This window comes from Artemia franciscana, chromosome 20, assembly GCF_032884065.1.
Source record: "Artemia franciscana chromosome 20, ASM3288406v1, whole genome shotgun sequence".
In the NCBI taxonomy this organism is placed as follows: Eukaryota; Metazoa; Arthropoda; class Branchiopoda; order Anostraca; family Artemiidae; genus Artemia; species Artemia franciscana.
The window spans coordinates 362198-384902 of record NC_088882.1 but is presented as its reverse complement, the minus strand read 5'-3'; the positions used below and the strand labels follow the sequence as shown (position 1 = coordinate 384902).

Here is a 22705-nt window from a genome sequence, read left to right as displayed (position 1 = left end):
TATTATTACAAATCAAGAAACAATGTTCTTAGCGTTGAAAGAAGGAAATCTTGAACACTTAAAGAGCTGTCTAAGAAAAGGAGCAGACATTAATGCTAGAAGTATTAACTCATCGACAGCATTGCATTTTGCTGCTTATGGACCTGGTCTTGAAGTTATAAAATATATCACTGGTCAAAAGATAGGAGTAAATATCAAAAATGTAAATGGTCAAAGTGCACTTCATATTGCTGCTGCAAATGGAAGGGAAAATATTGTGGAATTCTTTTTAAGGGAAACAGAAGTAAATTTTGATGATCCAGACAACAATGGTAGAACAGCACTACATCATGCAGCTAAAAATGGTCACAAAGGCGCTGTTGAAGCTTTACTGAAAAAAAATGCTAAGACTGATATCATAGATAATGGTGGTAATTCACCATTACACTATGCAGTAGCTAACAATCAAATTGATGTTGTTAGGATTTTGCTAAGAAAAGAAACAAATGTTGACAATAATGAGACTATGGATGGCTTGACGTCATTGCATATATCTGCTAAAAGAGGTCATTTGGGGCTAGTAGATTATTTAATTAAAAGTAATGCAGACATTAATGCTAAAAGTGGCAGAGCTTTTACGCCGTTACATTGCGCCGCATTTAGTGGTCATCTTAAAGTAGTGAAAGTTTTAATTCAAAACGGAGCAAATGTAAATGCGGTGGATATCCAATGTTGTACATCATTACATCATGCAGCAGAAAATCATCAGGAGCAGATAGTCAAAGTTTTACTTGAGAATGGAGCTAATGTAAACGCTGTTGAAAAAAATAATAATACTCCTTTACACTGTGCAGCAAAACATGGACATGAGAAAATTGTATCGATTTTACTACAAAATAATGCAAATGCCAGTGTTTCCACTGTATCTGGTAAAACTCCACTGCATTTTGCAGTTTCAAGCGGTCAAGTCAGAATAGTTGCTGCCCTGCTTGAATTTGGGGTTAATATTTGTGCTAGAGATACAAATAATGACACGCCATTACATTATGCAGCATGGACTGGCCACAAACCAATTGCAAAACTTTTGATAGACCAAGGAGCAGAAATAAATGCTAAATCCAATGATAATATAACACCATTAATTTATGCTGCATGGAATGGTCATCGAGATATTATTGAACTCTTGATAATTAGTAAAGCGGGGATGTTCGAGTTCGTTGCCCTGACGGTAGAACAGTACTGCATTTGGCTGCGAGGAGCGCTTCCAAAGATGTCATTGATCTTTTTTTGAAAAATAAAGCTGAAGTAAATGCTAGGACTAATGATGGAATGACACCATTACATGTAGCTGCTAGCTATGGAAATTCAAATGCCATTGTTAGTCTAATAGAAAACAAAGCTGACGTAAATGCTAAAGTTAGATGTGGAATTGCACCATTGGATGCAGCTGTCTTAGGAGGTCATAAAGAGGCTGTTCACCTATTAATAAAAAATAAAGCTAAAGTTAATAATTTTTTTTTTACTGAAAGTACAGAAAATACACCGTTACATTCCGCTATTGATTTATGTCATAAAGAAATTGTGGAAATTCTTGTCGCATATGGGGCTAATGTTAATATAAAGTGTAACAACGCAACACCATTGATTTCTGCAATTAAGCAGAACCACAAGGAAATTGTTGAAGTTCTTATCGCAAATGGAGCTAATGTTAATGCAAATTGTGGTATACCTAGTGTGGTGATAGAGTTGAAAACAAAAGAAAAAGTAAATCCTATTAATCCTATTGAAGTAAATCCTAGTAAAATCCTACGTCCTGAAGATAATCCTCTTGCTCCGTTACACTTTGCTGCTGTAAAAGGTTATACAGATATAATAAATCTTCTTATAGTAAGTGGAGCCACTGTTAATGCTATTACTACTCTTGGTTTTACACCATTAAATTTGGCAGCACAATACGGCCATGAGGAAGCGACTAAAGGTTTGATAGAGAAAAATGCTAATATTGATGATTTTGATACTGAAGGACGCACTCCACTTCATATAGCCGCATTAGCTGGTCACACGAATGTTGTAAGAGTCCTACTGAGCAATGGAGCCAACCCCACTATTAAGAACAATGAGGGGGTAACACCTTTAGAGTTGGCAGTTGATTTTAGCCGTTTGGAAGTGGTGAAAGTGCTCCTGCATCATGATAAAGTTGATATAAATGCTAAATGTAACGATGAATGGACGGTACTGCATATAGCTTCAATGTATAACAACTTAGAAATTGTAAAATACCTTGTGAGTGAAGGTTCAAACGTCAATGCTAAAACAAACGATGGGAGAAAACCAATACATGTTGCTGCTAAAAGCGGTCATATAGATACTGTAGAATTTTTTCTGAGTAAAGGATTACGTATTGATGTCTCTGATGCAGAAAATCGGACATTATTACACTATGCTGTAGATGCAAATCAATTAGAAGTTGTTAAGTATTTGATAGCAAAAGGTGCTGACGTCAACACAAACAATGTTTTGGGCCAAAGCCCTCTGCATAGAGCTGCTTTTTATGGTTATAAAGGTATTGTTGAAGTATTATTAAAACATGGTGCAAGTTATAGTGGTGTGGATAATTATAATTTAAAGCCTATAAATGTGACTAAAAGCCAAGATGTTATCATTTTATTAGAATCAACTGAAAAGTTAATTAGATCTGTAAAACGTAATAACCCTTCAGAAGCTGAGAACTTATCAAGGCAGGCGCCATCGTTGATGTGAAGATATTTGAAAAAACTATTGACGGTTCGACGTCATTACATTATGCAGCGTGGAAAGGCTATGAAGGAATTGTGAAAACACTTTTACAGAACAAGGCCAATCCCAATGTAGTGGCTAACAAGAAATATACTCCTTTACATTATGCAGCCAAATTTTCACAAATAGAAATTGTAAAATGCCTATTGTCCCATGGTGCAGTATATAATGCCGCTTCTGAAAGCGGCAAAACACCCTTAGACTTCTCTGTTGATAGAGATATAGCTCAATTATTTAAATTAATAAGTGAATCATTTGAAAAAGTTAAGGATTATGATTCTGAAGTTATTAAAAAACTACACAAGATAAAGGATATTAATACAGTGAAAGCAGTGATGAGAGCTCGCAACAGAGATAACCAAACATTAGTAACTGCCGCAATACAATGTAATTTTCCTGAAGTCGAGCAGTTGAAACAAATTGAGAAAAGAAAAGAAATTCTAGGATCAGAAAATCCTGGTACATTAGATATTCAGATAGAAATAGCCACATTACTTTTTAATCAAGGAATGTGCCAAGAAGCGTTAACTATGCTTGAAGATGTTGTTCAGAAACAAAGTGTAATTCTGGGTTTAAATAGTAGAGATACTTTAAGCACAAGAAGCCTCATCGCCTTAGTATTACATAGACAGGGGAAAAAAGAAAAAGCTTTGGATATTTATCAGGAAGTCCATCAGGAACAAAAAGAGATACTAGGGTTAAATCATTCAGATACTTTAGATACTCAGTTTCAAATGGCATTCCTATTATATGAGCTAGGAAAATATGAAGAAGCGATGAGTACTAGTATGATAGTTTTTGAGAAATGTAATAAAAATTTAGGTCCAGATCATTTTCGCACTCTTGATGTAGAATATATTATAGGATTGGTATTATGGAAACTAGGAAAATTGGAAGAGGCCTTAAAGATATTGAATAAAAAATTGGAAAAAAGAAATAATTATACAGGTGAAGAAACCTTGACAACATTACTTTACATTGCTGAAGTACTGTTCGCGCAGGAGAAATACCGTGAAGCTTTAAATACTTACCAAGAGGTATTAAGTATTAGAAGAAAGGTTTTACCAAAAAATCATCGAGATACTTTGCATACTCAGTATAAAATAGGAAACACGTTTTTTGCTCAAGGAAAATGGACTAGCGCGCTAAAAGTCTACAGAGAATGTTTTGATAAAATTAAAGCTACTTTTGGACCAAATGACCCCGTCACCTTGGATATTTTGAAAAAGTTAGAAATTTTAGATTGACGCTATAAGGTAAGAACCATTAAGGGTTCTCCTATATCCACAGAAAGGAATAAGAAAATGCTGCGTATATACGACATAAAATTATTTAGTGTATTTTAAAACATTGGGCCGACCCCAAATATAGAGATATTTATGGAAGTTAACTGTTGCTTCTCACTGTTTACTGTGAAGACTTAGATATTTCGAATATATTGCTGAAAAATAAAGCTATTGTTAATCAAGCACCTGTTATTATAATAATCTTACAGTATATAATAATAATAATATAATAATATATCAATCAAGCAGCTATTGTAATAATCTTTTCACGCTGCTACTTTTAAATGCTACACAAAAAATACTGATGTTTTGCTGGACCATATCAAAAAGAAATAAAATTGCTGCTAGTTTGTACGATATGAAAACTATTTAGTGTCTTTTAAAACATTGATCCGAACCCAAATACAAAGATATTTTTGGAAGTGAGCTGTTCCATCTCACTGTTTACTGGAAAGACTTAGATACTGCGAATGAGAGATATGCATATTGAGATATGAGAAAAGAAAAAAAGAAAGACACAATAATAGGGTTATCCTGGGGCGCGGTGGAACTACAGATAAATGTTCAGTGAAGTTCCTAACAAAATGGAAACAAGTTTCACTCTGATTAATAACAAACATTGATGGTATACTGGGATATTTTCCATAGTTTTCTATAAAGTTAAATTTGATATCCAACTATTTAAAGTATTTGATCGAGCATTATTTTATACTTGATTGACGTTTTCAAGTCAGTTTGCCAAACACTTATGACAAAGCAGGTAACCAACAGAGGCGCGCTTGAACAACGATTGTTTATTTGGGATATGACATAACGTCATTTCAAAAAATTCACCTCAAAAAGCAAATGTAGACATTGGTGTAGTAGTGTCATTTTTATTTATATTCATATTGTGGATAAAAATACAATCTACATACCTACGTTACAAATTGTTACTTCCAAATGTTACAAAAAATTATTAACGTTTTGATGGAGCATATCAGTCCTGACAATTTAAATGCCTTGATTAATGCTAAGAGTACTCTTAGTGGTACTACAATAAATTCACACAGCTGCTAAAATTAGCTGTTTAGAATATATAAAATCTTAATTAACGCACGGTACAACTTGTGATATTACGAACAAAAAAGGAAAACTACCTACTCATCTTTTTAAGGATCGAAAAGCTAACCTGCTGAAGTTAATTGATGAGCTCTTTAGTTATATAAAAAAGTTAATATTAAATCCATCAATAAGCTTTAAGCAAGAAAACCTGAGGTCTTAATTATAGCAGATTTTTGTAATAATCAACTACCATTATTTCTAATTGCCATAACTAATAAATAAACGAATTTGCTAAGTAAAATGCAAATAATATTAAAAAAGAATCAAATATGAATACAGATAATACAGTCAGGGACTCTACGTCCATCCGTGATTAATGAAATCTTCTATTTTAAGAATTGAGAATTTAATCTCAAAATTCTACTTCTTGTTTTTATTCCTCAACAAATTTAATAAATTTGATGAATTTGAGTATTTTTTAAGCAAAAAAAGCAAACAAAGCATGATTCAAAACAAACAAGCAAAAGAAAAGTATACTTTTATGATATCGCTCTTACCTAACATTCTTCATCTAAGTACAACCTTTTATTCTGACGATCCTTCCTAATGAACATACCTAAGTATGATAAAAATATAACACTTAAGAAATAAATTTGGGCTTTATATTGGCTCAAAAATTGCGAGGAGTAGAATAAAGTAAAACGGATATACATGTCTAAAGTGTTAGGTACAATTATTCTGCATATTATTAAGTAAGAATTCTTTTCTAACTTATTGAATTCCAACCAACCTCAAAAACAAGTACTTTAATATAATTTACTTCCAATATAGCCCAAATTATGTATTTCCTATCTATTCCGTCAATTCTCTTGGTCTTGCTTCACGATAAGTTGAAACAAACTAACAATAAAACCGATTCTAAAATGCGTCAACGGATAAATTTCTTCAGTGGTTGGGGCTATATCATACAAGTACCTAAAAACTGACAAGCAAAAAAACTGACAGAACTATACCTGTAATAAGGATGATGATGCTGACATGCATAAAAAAACTAAATGTTGCTAAAGCTATGTCAGGAATACGATTTAGTCGTCAAAAAGGCAGTGAATGGGAAAACCTATCATGATATCTTATAACAATCTATGAAAATTATTATATTGCTGATCCATTTCTATAGTTCTATCAAAATTTCCTGAATATTTTATAATATACCTGACTCAGAACTACTACAAAATTCAAAAAAAATATTTGGAATACCGGAAGATACCATCAGCCACAAGTGTTTCTCCAATTAGTTAATATTATCGAAAATAGAGCAATTACGATTCCAAACAAAGTCCAAACTGATTGGACTAAAAAAAGTACTTTTTTGCAGAGAGTGAAGAGATAATTGTTTTTGCGGGTCTATTAAGGTCACAGTAGCTTTAGAGCAGGAGTATGGTATCTCGTATTTAGTTTTTGATGAACTATTTTAAATAGCTTTACCCAATTCATTAGACTAAATAAAAACTTGTAAGTTTGTTAATTGTAATTAAAATATAACTAAAGTTAATAACTGAAAGTTAATAACTAAAGTTTTAGTCAACATTTAAGCTTTTGTTTTTTATGCTAGCTTGTTTAACCCATATTTAGAAATAATTTTTGAGTATATTTTTCTTATACACATGAACAGGAGATATTTAAGTGTTCCTCATAGTTTTTCATTCATGTTGTGCCTTTGATACTGTTTATATTCCTGGCCAAATTTGACCTTCTGGACAAAATACGTAATTCGGCTCCTTGATGGTATTACATGCTTTTGAGCCAGTTACTATAAACAAGTGCTTCATTTGTCACATTTATAGTACAAAAAATGTATTTATTTCTGATGAGCGATTATAAACAACTTTATCCCAATCATTGGATCAAATTATTGCAAGACCGTTGATTTTAATCTAAATTTTGAAAGAAAAATTCTTTAGTTTTATTTGCTATAGTAAAAAATTATAACTAAAATTTTGTCTCTTTTTCTGGATTTGCTTTTTTTCATAGTAGCTGGTTTAATCCAAATTCTAAAATGCATTTGAAAATTTTTTCTTTGTCATGTGACTGGACAATGTTTAAGTACTCCATTTCTTAATTGTACCAGTACTCCAGTTCTTAATTGTCTTATAGTTATTTTTTCTTACATATTGCATATTTGATATTGCTTAAATACCGTGCTTTTTTGTTTTTTTTGCCTTTTTACTGTTTAATTTTCTTGTTTTACTTTTTTTTTCATTTTTAGTGATTTTACTTTTCTTTTACATTCAATCTTACTGGCTCTACCACTTTTACACGTTTTTATTTTATTGTCTTTGAAATGATTTGACTTTGACTTTGAAATGAGCAAAAAATACATGCTCAAATGAGTAAATATTTTTTGTAATTATCAATATGAGGTTTAATACTAAGTATATTTATATTTAAGTATGTTTTCATTAACATTTCAAAACTAAAGCTAATGTAATATATTTTATAACCTTTTTTTTTAGAGATATAAAATATTGTTTATTTGCAGTTTTTGTTTAAAATAACATTATTTATATTCTCTATAGATGTTCTGTATATTGTTTGTAATGGGTTTACTTGTGTATAATTTGGTGTGGTGACTGTATAAGAAATATCCATGCAAAATACCTTTACCTATTGTATTAATAAAGTCTGTAAACAAAGTCTTATCTATGTTTGACTGTTTTGACTTTTATTTTGACTGTTTTGACTCTTATTTAGATAATAAACAAAAATATAAACTGCTACAGATATGAAGAACTACACTACGGAAGAATTTAAAATTTGCTAACGCGTAGAGATGAACTACATAAACATTCCTAAGGGTATCCTAAATTAGTAATCATAATAAAAAAAACTACATAAATGTAGTTAAAATTTGCCAGACAAAAACTCGAGCCCAATGGCTAGTGTTTGGTTTTTAGCATCCATTCGTTTTGGGTTTTGGCAGGCAACTAGGTGTGATAGGATATCAAAAGCTTTACGAAAGCTGATGACTGCTATGTCGATAAAACAGCCTTGCTTTTCTAGCCGTTTCAGGATCTGATCGTACATTCTGACTAGGTATACAGACGTCTCATATTTTGGGAGTCCACCATATAGGTATTTGTAGATACTCTGTCTTACTAGCTCTAGTAGCCACCACAATTTAAGCAATTCTGTCCCTTTTGCTACGCATGGTGTTAGGAAGATTGGTCTTAATTCATCACATGACTTGGGCGGGTTCACTTTCGGAACTGCATGGATGTGGACCTTTTTCAACGATCTAGGGAAGCTCCCAGATGCAAAGCACTGGTTTAAAAGAAACTGAGAGTGGTAAGGCTAGGAACAAAGCAAATTTAGGTATGAGCTTTGCAGGGATTTTAAGTGGGAAAGGAGAGACGTTTGCCTTTATTTCACTATACACCTCAAGTTCACTGAGAACTATTGTATATTTGTTGGGCCAATCATCAAGAATTGAGGCTTTCTCCTGGAGGGTAACGGCTAAAAAAGTGGTACAAATGGAGGTGAGAAATGCGTTAACGTCACTAGACCCAAGTATTCGCCCATTATCGTCAGATATCTTGACACTAGTTCTCGGAACATTTCCACTCATTGCTTTAACGAAGTGAGGCGATTTTGCAGGTTCAGTGTTGAGCAAAGGATCAACTTTTTCTCGACCATACTTGCGTTTTGCATTTCTGGTCATGTTACCTATTAAGTTTCATTTCGGCAATCCTTGATTTCCCTTGTCACTCGAGTAACGGAAGCTGTATTCACGGATCAGGGCCTTAATAGTGGGCGTAATTTATGGCTTTTCGTATTCGTTTTTAACCACAGTCTTTATTGAAAATATCCCAAGGTGCTTGGAGTACACTTTTTTCAATGAAAGCACACACCCTTTGCTCAAGAAAACATCCGTTGAAACCTCAGGGAAGTCATATTTGGCAATCCAGCGGCCATATTCACGTACTGCAGAGTCAGTTATTGGTCTGGTAATGATCCGTGAGAACTTAGGTTTTCTTGCCCAACTCTTGGCTTTGAGACATAGGGTGTGTGATCAGACAAGCCAACTGGTCCAAGTGATGTTGGGGGTGGGTATAGGTCTTCACTGTTTGTAAGAATCAGATCGAGTGTACTGCCAGACGAGTGAGTGAAAATGTTCACAATCCAATTAAGAGAAAGACTGGAGGCTAGCCAAACTTTCTTTGGCTGGTTAAATTCACCAGAAATTATAAAAGCAGGACTGCTATATCGGCTTCTAAGTGTATCAATCGTTGTTTGGAGGTAAAAAAAATTAGGTCACGTCTGCTTTTTGACTTTTCAGGGAAATATACTGATGCCGTTATCAGGCATGAAAGACGACGACACAAGCCAGCGATTTGCACTATATCCATGTAGCATAAATATCTGGATTTGTGAGTTCAGGTAGGAGCTTACACGAAATGTCTTTCCTCAAATGGATTCCTACACCACCACCGAGCCTATTTTCACCTCAACTATTTCGAGTGCTTAGAAATGAGTTGTATCCATTAATCCGCCCTGTAGTTTCATCGAAGTTCTAAATTTCCATCACAGTAGCAACAGCTATGTTGCTGCTACGGAACAGGACATCGAAGTCTTCCATCTTGTTGAAAAAGGATCAACAGTTAGCCCAGAGGAAGTTATACATGGTGGGCCTATGGGACAATATCGGCTGAAGAACAGGCGGGCTGTCCTGAATGGGTCCCACAGTGGTTTGGTCAAATCTCTTCAGACTCGGCATTTTGGGCGTTCTGGATATCTCGATTTTCGCCACGTTTCTCACAAACACTTATTTTGGTGAAGGACAGATGTCGCAGTTTGTCACTAGTACCAAAACAATACACTCCGTACTCCTTATCCTTTCATTTTTCCCTGCCCGGCATACAAGCTTCCTTCGTGTCCGTTTGTTTCCACTGGTGGACGATCTGCCATCTGTGAATTCTTGCATTAATAAAAATACAGGTAGCGTAGTTAGATGGCACCAAAACGATTGAAAGGAAACACAACCTTATAAAATTAGTTTCTGGCACAGTGATGACTTCAACAGGAGATTACTCAAAAACTCGATTACTCGATTACTCGATTACTCGATTAATTGACTTCTATTACTCAAAAATAGAACGAAAAAGATACATAAGTCAATATCATTTTCACCATGAAGAAACAACTTTCGCCCACAAATGAAGGCTAAACTGTGGTAAAATCTTTTGCTAGGCCGACGATGCAAGTGACATCTACCCAAAACAAAAACAAAAGTGATATATCCAGACTCATAAGAACATTACAGCTATCTCCGACGCATAAATTACTTAGAAAGAATGAATAGAATTTGTCTACTAAATTAAAAAACCCAATTTTTGTTTGCTTTTCTCTTTTTTTTGAACCTCAAGAAGGAAAAAAACATATATTATTTTAAGGAAAATCAGCAAAGAAGCAGAGCTATTTTTCCGATCCAACGATAGCATGGAATCATAAAAATAATCCAGGTTTCGCTTTTCAGCTCTTGTGTGGATTTTCAAAAGCTTTAAAGACACTTTCATTCGATTAAGCAAATTTTTGACATAAAATCGATATTCAGTATACACCCTCTGTCACGGATATGTCTAACTAGCTGATATGTCATTTTTTGTTGAAAAAAATAGCAACATTTATTTGCTGACAACTGATGAAGGTAAGATAGAACAGAACAAAATAGGAGTATACAAAAACGGTAAAAAGCAAAAAAGGGCTGAAAGCAGACTCAGTTGTCACCCGAAGTCCCTTTTCATTTAATGTTTCCCCACGGACTCCTAATCCTAGCCATAAAATTTTGTTTTTAATTATTTGAGTTCTGAATTCAACTTTAATGATCCTTACATCTGTCCCATGAGCTTCATCATGGTAGTGAGTAAGTATTCTTTTCACACATTTTAATCTATTTTTGGTCATCCCATTTGATTGTGGACTTTTAGGGGATGAGTGTAGGATTTTAAATCCTAATGTTTTGGCCATTCCATTGAAGGTTTTACTTATGAAACATGATGATGTATCTGATGAGAGAATATGCATATCCCCAAATTTTGATATTTTGACTATATTGGGGACATAGGTCCCCAATTTTGACCTATGGTATTTTACTGGTGCTACTACTGAATATATACTGAAATGTTCTACGGCAATAATTATGTATTGATCACCATTTGCACAAAGTTGCAATTATATCGTGGTGGGCGAAAAATATTTTCTCGAAGAGTAGGGTAAACAGCACTAACTTAACTCCTCCTCAAACAGAGATCACAATTCTGTACTGTTTCCTCAACCTGGCCATGCAAATTTTCAAAACCACAATATTGTTTTAAATTATACAAAGTTTTTGCAATCCCCATAAGGGCTCGTAGAAAAAGGATCGTAAGCATGAAGCTAATAATTCCACTAATTAGTGGAATTACTAATTAACCACTAATATACTAATTATTCAGTTGGAATGATTTTAAATTGATGCATCTGGTTTCCATTATCTGAATCATCTATAGCGTATAACATACCATCCACAGAGACCAAACGGATATCTCTCAACCCTCTTACTAAAAAGGATTCCCTGTTTTTTCTAAATTCAAGGTTTCTGGCTCGTTGTTGGTTTGAGTTCTAGACAAAACATCAAATCTTGAGGATTTCAGTATCCTGCGGTTCAACCCTCTCGGTATCTGGATCCGTGGATGTTTTGCACCCATCTCAATTCTCCCGGCCAGTAATTCCTTCCCAAATGCTGGTCTTCACAAGTTCCACCACCATAACTTCTCTTCCGCAGGATCCAGTTTCACTCCCCCCAGAACTGTCACACCTTCGATTCCACACGTTTTTGGACCGATTCATATCATCTTGGCTTCACCCAAAAATGTGTGCTCTTGTATCCCATAAATTATCCATTAAGAAAATTTTTACTCTTTACAACAAGGCAAAAAGTTCCCTGTTACGTTTATCAAACCTAGAAGCTGCGTCACTTGGATCCCTAAAATAGGTTGTCAGTATTCAAAACCTACCAGTTTTTTTTACATCTTTTCATTAAAAATTAGACAATGCTATAATCCGATGCGTCCGTGACAATATAAAATTATTTGTTTTTATCTGGAAATTCTAAAACATACCATCGGGATATATAAATTCTATCTTACGCTTCACAAAAGCTTTGATTGACTCTAGACCGAAGATAAAATGAGTACTCTTTGAGGTTACACAGATTAAATATTTGGGTAATCTATATATATAAAAATAAGTTGTTTGTTTGTTTATTGACTGACGTCATGTTTGTGTGTCGACTGACGTCATGTTTGTCGACTGACGTTATTATAAGCATTGAGCATTATTCCGTCATGAAGCTGTTTGTCGACTGACGGCATGTTTGTCGACTGACGAAATTACAGACCGGGACACCGGGACAAAAATGACACCGGGACGCAGGGAATATAAATGACGACCGGGACACTCAGTGGACAACTATATTTTGCATGTTCAAGAGTCGGTAAACCTGACAATCTATTTATATGCACAGACAATGGGACAGCGAAAAATGTTGTATATTTGCAAGTTTTACGTAGTTAACAACATATATATATATATATATATATATATATATATATATATATATATATATATATATATATATATATATATATATATATATATATATATATATCTATATTCACAGGTGGGACACAGAGACACAACTACAATTCCGCGTAAGAAATGACGACCAGGACACTGAAAGAGAAATCACAGACTGGGACACCGGGACACAGATGTCGACCGGAACACAGGGAATATAAATGACGACCAGGACACAGAGAAACAACTATAACAGGGACGCCAGAGGGCACAGGGGGATATATAAATGGCGACGGGGACACAGGGAATGTTCGTTTAGCAATCATCATCAACAAAGCTGAAGGGCAATCATTACAATAATGAGGTATAGATCTTAATATGGATTCGATTAGCAATCACCATCAACAAAGCTCAAGGGCAATCATTAGAATAATGAGGTATAGATCTGAATACGGATTGTTTTTCCCATGGACAATTATATGTTGCATGTTCAAGAGTCGATAAACCTGACAATCTATTTATATGTACAGACAATGGGACATCGAAGAATGTTGTATATTCGCAGGTTTTACGTAGTTAAAAACATATATATATATCTATCTATATTCACAGGTGGGACACAGGAACACAAATACAATGGCGCGTAACTAATATAGCGCGAAAAAAGCTAAAAAAAAGAAAAAAACTTTAGAATAAAAGAAAAGCAATCATTAGAATAATGAGGTATAGATCTGAATACGGATTGTTTTTCCCATGGACAATTATATGTTGCATGTTCAAGAGTCGGTAAACCTAACAATCTATTTATATGTACAGACAATGGGACATCGAAGAATGTTGTATATTCGCAGGTTTTACGTAGTTAAAAACATATATATATCTATCTATATTCACAGGTGGGACACAGGAACACAACTACAATGGCGCGTAACTAATATAGCGCGAAAAAAGCTAAAAAAAAGAAAAAAACTTAAAAAAAAGGAAAAAAAATAAAAAAGGTAAAAAACTAAAAAGAAAAAAAAGCTAAGAAAACTAAAAAAATCCAAAACTAAAAAAAAAGAAAAACTAAAAAAGAAACTACATCTATATATATAAAAATAAGTTCGTTCTATGCATGTTTATTTGTTTGTGGGTTTGCATATGACGTCATTATAAGTATATAAGGCTTTGTATATGACGTCATTATAAGATGACACTACAGACCGGGACACTGGGACTAAAATGACGACCGGGACACAGGGAATATAAATAACGACTGGGACACTCAAAGAGGAATTACAGACAGGGACACCGGAACACAAATGACGACCGGGACACCGGGAAACAGGGAATATAAATGACGACCGGGACACTCAAAGAGAAATTACAGACTGGGACACCGGGACACAAATGACGACCGAGACACAGGGAATATAAATGACGACCGGGACACTGGGACACAACTACAACGGGGACGCCGGGGGGCACAGGAGGATATATAAATGACGACGGGGACACAGAGAATGTTCGAATAGCAATCGCCATCAACAAAGCTCAAGGGCAATCATTAGAATAATGAGGTATAGATCTGAATACGGTGCATGTTCAAGTGTCGGTAAACCTGACAGACTATTTATATGCACAGACAATGGGACAGCGAATAATGTTGTTTATTCCCAAGTTTTACGTAGTTAAAAACATATATATATATCTATCTATATTCACAGGTGGAACACAGGGACACAACTACAAAGGTGCGTAACTCATATGGCACGTAACGACTTACGCGCGCGAGGGGGCCTGGGGGAGCGAAGCGCCCCCACCAACTAGGTGTTGGGGTGGCGTGAAGCGCCACCCCAACAGCTAGTTTTACATAGTTATGGTAACATCCTCGATAATGACCTGTTTAGCCTAGAAATGATTTAGTTCCTGTGACGTCAGTTGGTGGTTCTAAACTTTTGTATGGTTTTCAATTTTTGGGTTTATGGTTTTACTCCCTTCGTGGGGAATCCAAAATCTTACAAGTGACATTCCTCTGAAAAAATTTAGACTCGTCAAGATTAAGTCTGAGATGAAATTTTATAGCCTTTTCTAAAAGTTTAGTTAAAAATGTTTTAAATGTTCCTGTAAGGTTCCAGAAGTATATATTGTTAAACCATCTACATAACTTGAAAAAAATAAGAAATTTCAGGCCCACATACCTGGCTTAAAAATTCAACAAAGACACGATTTAAAAAAACTGACCCTTGCGTTGTTCGTTTAAACACATAAGAAATTCCCTTATTCAAAAAATTTAAATATTTTGACTTTCTTCAGCTAAGTTACAGCGGCTGAGCCCATTCCAAAAATAAATTGTTAAAATAAAATATATTTTGTTAAATGGTTCAGAATTCACTTCTTGAATTCTCTGGATGCCTCATTGTGAATCATTTATAGCTTTATTTATTCCCCTAAAATCTATAAAAAACGCCCATTAGTTTTATCACACAAATTGTTGGGTGGAATCTTCCAATCTCTGGTTGGTTTTCCAAAAATACAAAAATAGTAACAGTGTAGTCTGGCTGCCTGTTTTCAATTATTCCTACTCTTGTCATTTCATTTATATGTTTCTGTAAACATATTGTAATTTAAAATGGTGAGTTGCTTGATACATTTAATAGGTATATTTGGTTCCATTTTTACTTTGCTTCCGGGGAGGTTGTTGTGTCCTATGTCATAGGGTCCCGCTACAAAGGCTCGTTTCAGTTTTAACAAAAGTTCTTCTACAATTTGTTTTCTTTCTGGCCTCAATGGCCCGTTACATTTGTTTCAAAAACTCGTGATTTTCCCATATTATTCTATCACCCTCCATAAAAAGGGCTTCCAAAGTATTTTCTATTAACCCAACTGGTAAAAGGATTGTATTTTATAGATAATCATTGTTTATTTGCTCAAATCTTCATTTAGTCTCATTTATTAAATTTCTATATTTCAGTCTTCATTTAATCTTAAGAGTGCGAACACCTCCATGGATTTATTCGACTTCAAGGCCTTCTTTGGACCTGTATGAATTAAGAGCTATGAATTTGAATCAATTCAGCTACCGTTGCTAATTTCGTTTTTATTTCGTAATATTTGCTATGTTTCAACTTGAGCTAGATTCAGAGTGAAATTATATATTTTTTTTATTTTAAACTTGCATTATTTCAGTGGTTGAACTCGAATCATTTCAGTGATCGTAGATAATTTTTGATTTCATATCATTAAGAAGCGTACTAGGAAAAAGCAGAAGAGGGGAGGGAACCTCCCGTAAGAGTCGTATTGTACCCGTTGGTATTAAGTTACCTGTAAATTGTGGGGAATAGTTGAGGGGGTCCTTACATTTCCCTTGTTCCTAGGTTCCTTCATTCATTCAATTCCATCAATTGGCAATGCTGGCACGTCCACGTGTTTAGCTTTCCTTGTGCAATAATATCTTTTTCATCGGCGAAAGCATTTGATTTTGTGTGAATTTGATATCAATCCAATCCCAAAAAATCAGTTAATTGACAGTGATAAAAATCCAGATTGAAAATTTCCATCTTGTCTCTTTCCTTCGTCTTTTTCATTACTGATTTGGATTGACGAATGTGAAAGGAAAGTGGACTTTAATCTTGAACCTTCGGAATGCTTAGTTTTTTTCCCCGTTCTGAACTTTCTTCAGTATAGTTTGGAGAGAGGTGTAGAAGATGAAGCTATTTTAAAATCGGCTGTTGACTTTTTGTACTGGCTGATATTACCGAGGGAAAGAAGCTGCTTTGGAAAAAGCTGTCGATTACGAATGCTTGTCCTAAACGCACGGATCAAATGCTCTAATGAATCACCTGAAGGACATACTTGAACAGCTTTAGAAAATGAAAACTGAGTCATTTCCTATCATTCCTGTTTTCGTGGTACATTCCCCCACAGAGGTTATGTGTTTGCCTGCAGTAGTTTATTCTCGGCTTATGTAAATACTCTTCAACAAACCTTGCTGCAAATTAAAGATAAGATGACTCCTTCAGATCTCCACTTTCCAGGATTATCAGGAATGGTATTGCTTCTGTTCCAGCTGTAACAAATCAAGCAAAATTGTTATCACGAAGACACCGCGTGATTCTTGACAATCCGTTTAAACAAAAATCTGTGACTTATAAAATTGCCGGACATGAATGTGTTGAAAATATTCGTGCCTTTGGAGACAGAATAATAGTGAATATTGACAGTGTTGCGGGAAGTAGTTTTTGTAATTCAGCTCGATCGGTCTTGCGGGGATCGGATTTGAAGGTTCTGGAAACTAAGTTCTACGGAATCGTAAAAGAGATTGGTGACTTGTTTGTTTTATCTCTGTTCAAGAACTGTTCTTGAGATTCTGAAGCCACCCAGATTGTAAATCTCAGTTGTGTCAAGATTGCATTTACTGATCAAGGGTCTCTTATTTTGGCTCTTAGACTGGGGTTGAAAATTGAATATGAACTGATCCATGTCTTTGAATTTAAGAAAATCCCGAGATGCTGTAACGATTGCCAGTCTCCTGAACATCTAATTGTTAACTGTCCTAGTACCTGCTGTAAATGTGCTAGATACTCTGGTCCTCATGAGTATTGCAAAGACACCCCATATCTAAGGCATTCAATAGTTCAAGCTTGGTATGCTCTTAGTCAACTTGGTTTGAATGCATCTGTGATTCTGGTTTTGACGTTTTGGTATTCAAATTGTTATTTAAGATTAAAGTCAGGGAATGGTGATTTTTCGTACATATACCAGTCAAGCGTGGAATTAGAAAGGGGGGGGGGTCTTTCTCCTCATATCTTCAATGCTTATATTGAAAATATTTTGTCTGGTATACGTAGTTCTTGTTTCACAGGATTCAAAGACTTATCATACATATATTATGCTGACGACTTGCTTCTGATTACCCTAACTGAGGCCGGTTTAGCGCATTCTGTCCGATTCGTCGCTGATGCATTTGCAAGAATTGGATTACTGCTAAATTTAGATAAATGTGAATTTCTTATATTTAATGGGGTTAGTTTGTCTCATCCTTTGAGTTGCAGATCTTTCTCCGTATCACAGGTCACTTCTTTCGATGGCTTGGAATTTCTGTTTTCAATTCTCTAGTTTTCTTTCATTTTCAGAAAATTTGGGATATTGAATTTAAGCTTAAACTGGAGTACTCTAAAATTTTTGGAAATCGCGGACATTTCCGACAACAAGCCCTTACAAAGCTATATTCGAGTTTCTGCGACCATTATGTATTATTTTGTGCTGGGTTTTATATGCTTCTGAATAAAGGTGACGTAAAGAGGGTCAAGACGGACTACTATATTTACCTTACTTTAATATATCTTACTTTATTTACCACGATTATTTCGGAACCGAAGGTTAATTAGTAAAAATCAGGCAACGGATATTGTTCTCTCAGTGGAAAAACTAAGTTCAACATTAATTGACGAAGCACCAATCCTTCTTGGTCCTAACATTTATCTTATCCGACTCTTTTGCTAAACTGTAATTTCCTTTTCTTGTATTTTGTTTTTTCTCCTTGTACTCCACTTTTTCCATTTTTTAAGTGGGTATGAAATAAATTATTATTATCATATGAACCAACAGTTTTGCCCCGTGGTAGGCTAAGACGTCCATCACTATCGTTGAAATAAACTATTTTACTGAGATATTAGAGGTTTCACATTGCAATGGGGAAATGTGTAATTGCTTTTCAACATTTGGGGTAAACATTACGCTGTCTCTGTAAGCAACAAAAGGGCCCGAAAGGCTCGATAATTTGATAATTTGAATTGTTTTAAAACAATAAACTTGGATACAGGTTTGCTTTGCTATTTATGCCATGTCCCGACATAATTACATCAAATTTCATATTCGAGACGACTAAATTTCTAAAATATTCTTTCCTTAAGATTTTTCTCAACTGAAAGGCAGAATGCTACATTTATTTACCTTACTAATGGTAGAGTATCCCCACTCAAAGATTTCACGGTTCGAATAGATGGTTAAAAATGTCGACAAACAATTTCTGGAAATATCTGAAATATTTATTGTTTAATAAAATCCTTTGATACGATCTACCAAGAAAACTTTTAACAAAATGTGGTCTGCTATTTCAGCATTCCACATAAACGGTAAAAGAACTCAACTCAATTTTATTTCCAGGTAACGCAACAAAACAAATATATTCATTGCAATTCGAAGGAGGTTTCTTGACTTTATTTTCAGGCTTGCAACTTATCTCTCCTGGGTTCTAAATGACTTATTTTCTTTTCAATGGGGATTGGAGATGTTATTTTGCCTGCATAATATCCAAATTTCTGGTGTATTATTCACGCTGACATTTGCCAGCAATATCTTCTAAGATGTCTATATTTTCACATTTAGTACAAATTGGGGGGTTCCGGCAATATATTTTAAAATATCCAGGTTTTCCACAGTTAAGACATTTCTTTAGGGTGCAATTACAATTTCCTGTGTTTTCAAATTGTACTCTAGAGGTAACCTCCAACAGGTACGACTCTAGTTTGGCATTGTGGAAAGGACATACATGCACGGAGAGGTGTAGCATAAATAGGAGACAGCAACAACGGCAATCAAAGGGGTAAAATTAACCTAGACTTGGCTGCCCACTCAATTGGACAATCTGTCTTGGCTTTTTTCTACAATTGGCCATGACTTTGACTTTTCCCACAACTATTCCCTCTTTTAAATTAAAAAATCAACGGTTCTCCGAGGGAAGTCTTACTACCCAATTCAACCACTGCTGCTCCCAAAGACATGTCCAAGTCGTCCCAATACATTAAATCAATAAAAGTTCAGATCTTTTTGCAAGCACTTATAGTTAATCTTTATCATCCGTTTACTTAGCTTATTGTATTGCTCTTCTTCCGATCGAAGTAAGCATACCAATTTTAAAAATATCAATAATTACGTCGTCTGCTACTACACCAGGAGAATTTTGTGCATAGTCAAGTGCCTTTCCCCTAATTAGGGAGTAGAACTGATGTACTAGTTCAGAAGGTCTTTGATTCTCGGATAAAAGTTCTTAAAGTTTTTGTGTAGATTGTTTTTAATTTAAAAACGATTCTTTTAGATGTCATTTTACATGGTCTAGATTTCTAATTTTAAAAACATCTAGACTTGTTACAAATCTTTGAATTTCTCCACGTGTATAGCAAATCGCTTGATTAATCATAGCAGGATCACTCTTTTCCAAACTCCTTTGGATTTGATTAAAAGTTGTAATCAAAGATTGAATTTCATTTGGGTATGTTAGTAACGAGACGGGGGGGGGGGGTGCTTGTTCTATTAGCAAGTTTTGAAGTCCATTTGCTATAGGGCTGTCACTATATGGCTCTTCTAAAGCGCCCATTCTTTTACTAAAGACTGTGCACTCTAGTCTAATCTTTTTTCTTTAGCTTTTTCTAGAACAATTTTCTAATTCTCTGATCCAATTTTTACTAAAACTCATGATGGTTCTTTCTTTATGAGGTCTTAGCGTAGGAAACGTTTTAAATCTTAAAGAATTATAAGTAACTACAATGAATTAATTTAAAAGTTGTGTAAGGATTACTTCAATAACACAATTTAAATTAACCCTAAACCTTAGAAGTTTGATCTCACAGTTTAAAAGATGATTAACCTAGGGTACTAGGGTACTAGTGCTCTAAAGAATTAACCTATAGATGATACGGATATTGGAACTGGTAACAAAGTGAAAGAAAATTCTAGAATGGTAAACAGTGTAAAAATTTATCCTAAAATGGACACTGTTTCAAACCCTTCCTTCACTTCTACGTTAGAAACAACCACTGAACAAACTGAACACACACCTTCTAAAGGGAAAGAGGACAAATTTGACCAAGATTTTGTAGATTTATTTATCTTCCCCCACTTAAACAAAAGTTGCAACGGACTTGGAGTACCGCTGTTACCAATTTTGATATTATCCTCTTCTAGGGCCAGAAACTAAGTTTTGTTGCTGTCTTAATAGACTTTGTCTAACTTTTCTCTATAAATCCTCCTTTTAAACGTTTTAATCTCTATTTATAAATTTATTTACTGTGAGTTCTTAAGGAACCAGTCAATCAATTGTTAGCACTTTTAACGGAAGGAAATTAGTTTGAATCGGCTCCCAAAATTCGGTGACAACTCGATTTATTATTAAACTTGATACAAGAGGACAAAGCGTTTTAATTCGTGTGGTTATATAAAGCCTTCTCCAATAATTCTCTTCTGATTGGTTTAGTCTAATATGGTGTGTGTCTGCAGATCCAAGGGCGCTGTTTCCACTGTCAGAGGGTCGCCACCAAGAAAAAAGGGTATATTTTAAGCTTAGGACTACTGAGATTCTAATTGAATAAGTTGTACTTGAAATTGTACTTGAAAACAAATAGGTAATATATTCTGAGTGCTTGCTTCTTCTGCCGAACTTATGAAGTTGATACTACTGTGCAGTTGCCAAATGTAAATATCTGTAACGCCAAAGAATACGCGAGTTTAGCTGTTTTTCACGCATTTCCAGAGGTAGTCTATGCACAAGAGAACCAAAATTTGGGCTTTCATTGGTATTTCTAATCCCCACACCTTTGTAATTAGCAATAGCGTTACTTTGTGAAAATTTAGGCTTTGGTATCACTTATTTTTCAAAATTTAGCCGAGGATTTTTTTTCAAAGACAATAACAAAGAGATTTTCAATGAAAAAAAAATTGCATTTTTGCTCTAGGAGGGGGAACTTTGCGGACACATATCACCCTGCCTCCCAATTGATACCCCTGGTAAGTGGTTTAATTTTTAACATTTTTCTGATACGGGGGGGAGGGTTGCCCAGTTAACCACCCGTTGCTTGCCCGAATTTTTCCAGTGACTTCTTCTATTACTTTCAGTGGATTTGTAAATAGAGTTCTGTTTCAGCGATTAGTTTCAAAATTTGTTCACGTTCACTGCGTAAGATCTAAGAAAAAAAGTATTAATTAAGTTTAATTTTACCAGTTTTACAGTGTTATGTTTTGATTTGAATAAGTTGATTTACTAATTAAACTTAAAATATTTCATAATAGTTAAATTATACTAATAAAATTTAGGGATAGGAAGATTGGATAAAATCAATCGACACAAGAAGCAGCGCTTCCAGGATATGAAACAAGAGCTGAGTCGGATAAAAAATTATTGCTTGGGGCGCACGACCGAAATTTGGGCTTTCCAATAGTATTTCTAATCTCCCACCTCTGTATTTAGCAGTAGCGTCAATTGGTAAAAATTTAAGGATTGGCAACATGTATTTTTCAAAATTTTGGGGAGGAATTTGTCGTTACCTTCAATTTTTTCAATGAAAATAACAAAAGGATATTTTTTAATTACCACCCTACACCCCCCCCCAAAAAAAAAATACAACCCAAAATGTATTATTTTAGTTCAGCTATTTTTTGCGTATTTTCAGAGATAGTCTCTGCGGCAAAAACAAAACAAAATTTGGGCTTCCCACTGGTATTTTTAGTCTCCTCACCTTTGTAATTAGCAGTAGCGTCAATTTGTGAAAATTTTGGGATTGGTAACACAAATTTTTCAAAATTTAGGGGAAGATTTTGTAGTTTCCTTTGATTAGTTCAATGAAAATAACAAAAAGGGATTTTTCAATGAAAATCCCCCCCAACCCCTAAAATGTATTTTTTTACTCTAGGAGGGGGAAATTTACGGACACATATCACGCTGCCTCCCAATTGACACCACTGGTAAGTGGTTTAACTTTGGACCTTTTTCTGATACGGTGGAGGGGGTGTTCGTCCAATTAACCACCCCTGGTGTATCGATTAAAAAAATGATTAAAAAAATGAATTTTCGCAACAAGAAAAATTGTGTTGAAAATAAACATAAGCTTCAGTTTGCGCAAAAGCATAATGAACAACTAGTACTCTATTTTAAAGCTTTTATCTAACTTTATGTTATTAAGTAATTTACATAATTTTATCTTATTGTGCAATATTTTATTTTCAACCTATCC

General features: G+C 34.6%; 3 protein-coding genes across 3 annotated transcripts in view; all 3 read left to right on the top strand.

The window, feature by feature from the left end:
• Positions 1-22705, top strand: part of LOC136040238 (uncharacterized) — a 218125-nt gene that overhangs the window by 49317 nt on the left and 146103 nt on the right.
• On the top strand, positions 23-1270 carry LOC136040307 (putative ankyrin repeat protein RF_0381). The gene has a single exon (XM_065724549.1). The coding sequence runs from the start codon at positions 23-25 to the stop codon at positions 1268-1270; it is 1248 nt and encodes a 415-aa protein (XP_065580621.1).
• LOC136040306 (ankyrin-1-like) lies at positions 1309-7804 on the top strand. Its single transcript, XM_065724547.1, has 2 exons — positions 1309-2616; positions 2706-7804. The coding sequence occupies exons 1-2, from the start codon at positions 1309-1311 to the stop codon at positions 4020-4022; spliced, it is 2625 nt and encodes an 874-aa protein (XP_065580619.1). The 3' UTR covers positions 4023-7804.

Bases quoted from the DNA above. Each gene is read 5' to 3' on its own strand.
- LOC136040307 (XM_065724549.1), top strand. From the start codon at position 23: ATGTTCTTAGCGTTGAAAGAAGGAAATCTTGAACACTTAAAGAGCTGT.
- LOC136040306 (XM_065724547.1), top strand. From the start codon at position 1,309: ATGACACCATTACATGTAGCTGCTAGCTATGGAAATTCAAATGCCATT. The intron at 2,617-2,705 runs GTGACTAAAAGC...TTCAGAAGCTGA, and splicing joins ATAATTTAAAGCCTATAAAT to GAACTTATCAAGGCAGGCGC.